This window comes from Nanorana parkeri, unplaced genomic scaffold, assembly GCF_000935625.1.
Source record: "Nanorana parkeri isolate BGI_ZX_2015 unplaced genomic scaffold, ASM93562v1 scaffold527, whole genome shotgun sequence".
Taxonomy (NCBI): domain Eukaryota; kingdom Metazoa; phylum Chordata; class Amphibia; order Anura; family Dicroglossidae; genus Nanorana; species Nanorana parkeri.
The window spans coordinates 31,921-39,147 of NW_017306795.1; the positions used below are offsets into that span (position 1 = coordinate 31,921).

Here is a 7,227-nt window from a genome sequence, read left to right on the forward strand (position 1 = left end):
CAAAGTGTTCATAATTAGAGCTCCATAAACCATAATTACAGCAAACTGTATTATTGCCATGCGTATGAGCAACAAACACCAACTTAGTTTCATAGGGCCGCTGACAGCTATGCCAATTATAGGATTTTGGTATCTGATTATTTTGTTTAACAAAGAAGGGTCATTTTTAAAGTTTGAGTAGAAGTATAAAATGTGCTTCATTAAATTTGGTATTTCAGTGACTGTTAATTGACCCTGAAATGGTGCAGGCCAAGCGAGACTTATGTTTGCTTTATTGTGTTTTTATTCTCCTGTTAGCTCTTTGCGCTCATGGACATGAAGCCTCCAATTTCTCGTGCAAAGATGATATTAATCACAAAGGCAGCTATAAAGGCAATAAAGGTAAAGATGTGTTTAGTTCATTACTGCTATTCTTGATGAATGAAGCTATACATTTTTTCTCATTTACTGTTTTTTCTCCCCCCCTCCCCCCCCACCTAGCTTTACAAACATGTTGTCCAGATTGTGGAAAAATTCATCAAGAAGGTGAGTTTCTTTACGAATTTTATTATTTCAACTATGTGTTTTTATTTTGTTTCACAGATGGCCCAACTCAAACACCTTATTGAAGAATGTTGTGTATACCTGTAATAAGAAAAGTGTTAGTACTCCCATTTCTGACCTCTATCTGATAGCTAGTTTCCTGGCCGTCTAGCTTCAGTACTTATAAAAAGCATTTTTTCTGTCTAGGGATTTAAGTGTCGGAAATCCTCAGTTCTGTACTTGTTTGGGCCTGCTGGTGTTACTGGCAAAGCATCAGCATGACTGATGGGGGACTAACTTTCTATTAGAGAGGTCAGAAGTGTTTCTCACATTGTCTTGTGTCGGCTGTACTTCAAGGTTGATTTAAGGGGCCATTCACACCTCTGCGGTGTGTTTTTCTTTAGCTTTTGCCATTGTGCAATGCACTTACAGCGCGGCGGGTGTGTTGCATTGCCATTCATTTGATCAAAACACCTTTATGCACCTCTCGGCCGCAATGCTCTCCGCTGTGGTGCAATGCTTGTGGAATGCATTACTTTTTTTCACAGCAACACATGGTATTGTGGTACTGTGCATTGCACTGCGATGGAGCGCATTGTGGCCGGGCGGTGCAAACAAGGCACTGCAGCAGTGCTCCTTAATACAGAACTTGGGTTTGCATTATTTTAGTGGTAAATGACAAATCGTGAGAACAGCAAAAATGAAGATTTGTAAAGTGCACACACAATGGATGTTTTTAAAAACGGGGTGGGAGGTTCTGGTGATTCCAATGGTAGGTGTGCAAGCTCCTGAAACAGGCTGAGGTGTCCTGGTGTAGTACTAAAAAAAAAATGCATAGAGGAGCGTCCCAACCTAACGCAATTACTGGCAATGGGAACTCGATTGCTAGCTGAGTCTTGCAAAACAAAACGGTGAACAATTGAGTTAATGGAAGTAAAATGGCACTCGCATGATCATGGGATGTTCAACGTCCTTCAAGAGATGAAAGGGTTCCTTTAGCTTGAATTTGATTGTCCTGTTCCGTTACAATGAACAGCTCTGGTGGTCAGTAATTGCTGATTAATAGCTGGCTGAATTGCCTGGACAAGCTGTTGCCTGTACAATTCAAGCTAAAGGAATCCTTTCATCTCTTATCACAGCAATACATCTCTTGAAGGATGTTGAACATTCCAAGATCACGTGAGTGCCATTCTACTTCCATTACATAGTTACATAGTATTTGAGGTTAAATAAAGACATAGGTCCATCAAGTCCAACCTATTGCGTGTATGCATTTATGTTTGAGCAGGTGTGTGCATGTACCATGAGTCCATGTGTGATTTTGCTCTTCAGAGTACTTGTACCCCTTTTATGTTCTGGTCTCCAAGGAACTCCTCCAGGAGTCTCTTGAATGATTCCACACTCTTAGCTGAAATCACTTCCTGCGGCAGAGAGTTCCAGACCTTAACCGCTCTAACTGTGAAGAACCCCTTGCGCCCTGTATGTTGAATTTTTTTTTCCACCAATTTGTGGTGGTGCCCTCTGGTCTTTGTTACGGAGCTAACCGTAAACAGTTTGTTTAATAATGTTGCTGTCGCTGTTGACAGCGACAACTCAATTGTTCACTGTTTTGTTTTGCAACACTCAGCAATCGAGTTCCCATTTCCATTAATTGCATTAGGTTGAGGCGCTCCTCTGTTGCATTTTTTTGTTTTTTTTGTAAGTGACAAATAGGCTTCATATATTAGATTCCCCAGCTATTACAACGTTAGACCTCTCAGGCATTTTCATCTGTGTGAATGAATGACTTTGTTTTTGCAGCAAAACTACTGAGTGGTAAGGTTTTTAGTTTTTAAGCAGGGCTGTGCTTGCTGTAATGATACAACTGGCCATGGCCAAGGGCATCCGTGTTAGCAGATCAACACCAAGTCAATATTTACAAAACGGTTTCCTATATTATTATTCCAAAAATATTCAGAAGTGCAGAAAGTCAGCAAGATAGCTCAGGGGAGATGGTATACAGAGCATACTTGGACAACTCCTAAGGCTTTTATTATTTAGAAAACCCAACGCCATCTCAAACTCTTGTTTGGGTGAACTATGTAGCTAAGAAGCAGCTCTGCGAACAGATGACCACATGCCATCTCCAATAAATGGCACATCATTTCCCTGAAAATAAGACAGTGTCTTATATTTTTTTTTCTACGAAAAAAGACACTAGGTCTTATTTTCAGGCATGTCTTACCTGGCTGCAGCGGTCCGCTCTGCCGTCCCAGGGAGCCACAGACATGTGTGCGGGGGGCGTGCCTGGAGGGAGCTGCGGCTAGCGCTCTGATGCCGTCCAGGGAGCTGCTCTGGGTGCTCTGTGAGCCGGTCATAATGCATTGTGGTCAGGATGATGAAGAGCCGCTCGGCTCAGTAACGGTTTGGTGGGGGGGCGTGCCTGGCGGCAGGGATCTTTCGGGGGAAACACGGTAGCTGTAGGGGCTAACATTCAGGCGTAGATAGGAGAGCATTATGTTTAAATTTAGTCCTGGATATATGAAGCTGGTGGGGGATTGACTCTCTAACCCACATAGTGTAATCCATTTTGTGTGGGGATAAGTTATTCAGTGCAAGTTATAAAATCTGTCTGTTTTGTTTGCTGCAACTTTAACAATTTGAATTATTTTTCAGTGTAAACCAGAATATAAGGTCCCAGGATTGTATGTAATTGATTCAATAGTTCGTCAGTCTCGTCATCAGTTTGGAATTGATAAAGATGTGTTTGGTCCAAGATTTACTAAGAACCTAACGGCAACTTTCCAGTGTTTGTATCTCTGTCCAGAGGAAGATAAGGTAGATCGTAATAAGTAGCAAATGTCTGTACAAAAGTTTTTTTAAATGTTTTTTTGTGCTGGTAAATGTCCTTATTCTTTAACTTCTTTAGGTGTGTGTTTGTGTACTTATGACCGTTGGGTGCCTTCCACATCACAGTGCTGTAAACCATGTACTGGGTTACAACATGTTGGCTTGCTTTGCTAAGCTCTTTAAAAATACTCGCTGACATGCTGATGAGTTTAGTACGTTGAGTAACTGTTCCCATGCAAGCAAGCAGATTTGGAGTTCTGACTGTCCTGATCTGCATGTTTGTTTCAGGTCAGGGCCTCAGAGTATTAAAGTTGGAGACAGCCATGAAGTTAACATTATTAAAGTGACTCTAAACTCAGGAGTTAAATCTTAATGTATTCAAATACTGACAGTCCCTGAGTTACATACATCTGACTTGCATACGACTGCTACTTACAAACAGAGGCTATTACTGTACAGTAGGGGTAGTTGTAATGCTACCGCACTCATGGCGACGAGGAGTGCCCACGTTTTTGCGTCTGGTTCGTAGTACTGTACGAACATTACAGGAAGTTGGCTCTTGTTAGACGTGCAGACGAGGGGTGCCCGCCTCTTCTTGCGGGTCACTATGAGATTTTCACTGCTGTCTGTATCCTCATTAGAAAGATTTAATCTCGCTTCCTGTCCTTGAGACAACAGGAAGTGAAAGGAAATCTACCCCTAGGAACGGAAATTCACTCCTGTAAGAGTGATCATGGAAAAAAGGTGTCTCCACCGAAGCTTTATCGCCAGTCCTTGTTTCCACAACAACCCCACATTTTCAAAGTCCAATTGTCACAGGGACAGAAAGTGAAGTGAAATCTTCTGAAGAGGGGCACACACAGCAAAACAAACTTTACAGGGGGTTAACCCTTCCCTATGCTATTCAAAACAAACAAAAAAATTTGGCTGGAGTTGCACTTAAAATTTTTTACCACTTGCATACACATTCAACTTAAGAACAAACCTACAGAACCTATCCTGTTCGTAACCCGGGGACTGCCTGTACCTTTTAACTATTAAAGGAGAACTGTGAGGCGAGTGCTTTTCACTCACCTCATAGTTCTAGCCGACCTGTGACAATGAGACTGTCACAGGTCGGCTCAGTAGATCGGGAGGTGAGCGAACACATACCTGGTTCGCTCGCCTCTCGATCCTGTCACGGCTCTCTGCCGTGACAGGGGGAGGGGCTGGATTCCCCTCTCCCCGCTCCGATCTGCCAGTGCTGACTGGCGGAAGGGGAGGGGGCGGGAACAGCTGGCTCTGCCTCTAGATAGGCAGAGCCAGCTGTCACTCACGCAGCTGGGCGGATCCCGTCATCTAAGTCGGGATCCGCTGCGGTGTCTCAGTATACCGCGAGCTGTAGCTTGCGGTATACTGAGCTTGGGGTGACGGGAGAACGCTAGTTTGTGTCCTCCCGTTACCCTAAGGAGAACTATGGGGAAAAACACTGACCCCATAGTTCTCTAACAAAAATTTAGCTTTTTGTGTATCATCCTCACACTGTCCATTCTTCTGGAGTGGGGCTACTTTTGCTCCCCATGGTCCCTGTGTGTGTTGTAAAGTAGTCACCGCTCCAAGCTCACTCCCATGATGGACTACAATCGCATTACAAATGAGTAAATTAAACATGAGATTGTAGTCCATCACAGGAGCGAGCTTGGAGAGGTGACTACTTTACTTTACAACACACAGGGACCATGGGGAACAAAAGTTGCCACCCTCCAGAAGGAGGGACTGTGTCGGTACCATTTCAAAGATGGTTGGAGGTTCTTCAGCTCAAATAAAATAGTTTTGTTAATGGGGTACTTGAATGCATTTTTAAGGGTTTTTTTCCTGAGTTTTTAGTGCCATTTAAGTCGCTCTTGAATGACTGGCGAAAAACTAGATCTCTGCAAGACTTCACACTGTACAAAGCGGCCCTCCTAAAATATAATTCCTTCCTCGGTGCTGCCAAACAGATTTATTTTGTCACGCGTTAACAAACTCTTATCCAGACCTCGCCAACTCTTTTCTACTTTTAACTCTCTATGTCCTCCACCACCCACTAACTCACTCACTGCCCAGGACATTGCCATTCATTTAAAAATCAAAATAGATACAATTTGGGATCAGATCACCACAGTGCAGTCACCTTCCCCTATTCATGTACCAGACCCTCCATCACACTTGTTACTTTCCTCTTTTGACCCTGTCATCAGAGAGGAGGTTACAAAGCTTCTCTCTGACACACACCTCACCACTTGCCCCCTGGACCCTGTTCCCTCACCGCTACTTCGGTCACCCTCTTGCTCTATCTTAGACTCTCTTGCTCACATTTTCAATCTCTTACTCTCTACTGGAATCTTTCCCTCCCCTCTGAAGCATGCCCTGGTCATCCCAATACCCAAAAAACCCTCAATGGACCCTACTGACCTCAATAATCTCAGACCAATCTCCTTACTCCCATTGACCTCCAAACTCCTAGAACGCCTCATCTACAGCCGCCTAAGTCGCCAACTTGCTGATAACCTTCTCGACACCTTACAATCTGGCTTTCGCCCCCCCTACACTCCAATGAAACCGCCCTCCTAAAACTCTCTGACTTCTAACAGCTAAAAACAATGGCCACTACTTCTTACTCTCACTATTAGACCTTTCTGCTGCTTTTGACACTGTTGACCACCTGCTCCTCCTCGCCTGCTCTCTCGTGGTTCTCCTACCTATCTAAGCGCTCCTTTTAGTGTCACCTACAAATCTAACTCCTCTCTTCCTCTTTCTGTAGGGGTCCCTCAAGGCTCTGTCCTTGGACCCCTCCTCTTCTCCATCTACACCTCCTCCCTTGGTCAGTTAATAACCTCACATGGCTTCCAATACCATCTCTATGCCGATGACACTCAAATTTATCTTTCCACTCCACAACTCTCCCCCTCAGTGTCCTTGCGTGTCACTAATCTACTAACTGACATATCAATCGGGATGTCACAACATTTCTTAAAACTCAACCTTTCAAAAACTGAGCTCGTGATATTTCCTCCACCCCGTGCACCTTCCCCCAACTTTTCCCTTGAGTTTGTCAACGCAACTATCCAGCCCTCCTCCCACGCCAAGGTGCGAGGTGTCATCCTTGACTCGGACCTCACCTTTCTTCCCCACATCCAATTGCTATCCAAATCATGCCGCCTTCACCTTCGTTACCTCTCCAAAATACGCTCCTTCCTCACCAATGAAACCGCAAAATTATTCATCCACTCTCGTTATATCTCGACTATTTCTCCTCATTAACTCCCTCCTCATTGGCCTTCCACTTCACAGGCTCCTCCCCCCTTCAGTCTATCATGAATGCAGCTGCTAGACTAATTCGCTTTACCAACCGCTCAGTGTCTGCAACCCCCCCTCTGTCAATCCCTACACTGGCTTCCACTCGCCCAAAGGATAAAATTCAAAATATTAACAATCGCTTACAAAGCCATCCACAACTCTGCCCCGGCTATATCTCAAACCTTGTCTCAAAGTATCACCCTAACCGTCGGCTCCGCTCAACCCAAGACCTCCTGCTTTCCAGCTCCCTTGTCAACTCCTCCCATGCTCGCCTCCAGGACTTCTCTCGAGTCTCTCCCATCCTCTGGAACTCTTTACCCCAACCTGTCCATCTGTCGCCCACCTTGACTGCCTTTAGGCATTCCCTAAAGACTAATTTCTTCAGGGAAGCCTATCGCACCTCAACCTAACGGCTCAACCATCACGTTGCCCTCACGGGCAGGGCCCTCCTTACCGTCTTGTCTTGATTTGTCATGTGATTGTAATGTCTTCCTTATAATGTAAAGCGCTGTGCAAACTGTTGGTGCTATATATATATATATATATATATATCTATAT

General features: G+C 44.4%; 1 protein-coding gene across 1 annotated transcript in view; it reads left to right on the plus strand.

Annotated features, from left to right (window-relative positions):
- Positions 1-7,227, plus strand: part of SCAF4 (SR-related CTD associated factor 4) — a 35,225-nt gene that overhangs the window by 12,334 nt on the left and 15,664 nt on the right. Inside the window, exons 2-4 of the mRNA XM_018561477.1 lie at positions 298-381; positions 481-525; positions 3,178-3,339. Of these exons, the coding sequence (XP_018416979.1) occupies positions 298-381; positions 481-525; positions 3,178-3,339 (291 nt within the window). The remainder of the gene's footprint in view (positions 1-297; positions 382-480; positions 526-3,177; positions 3,340-7,227) is intronic.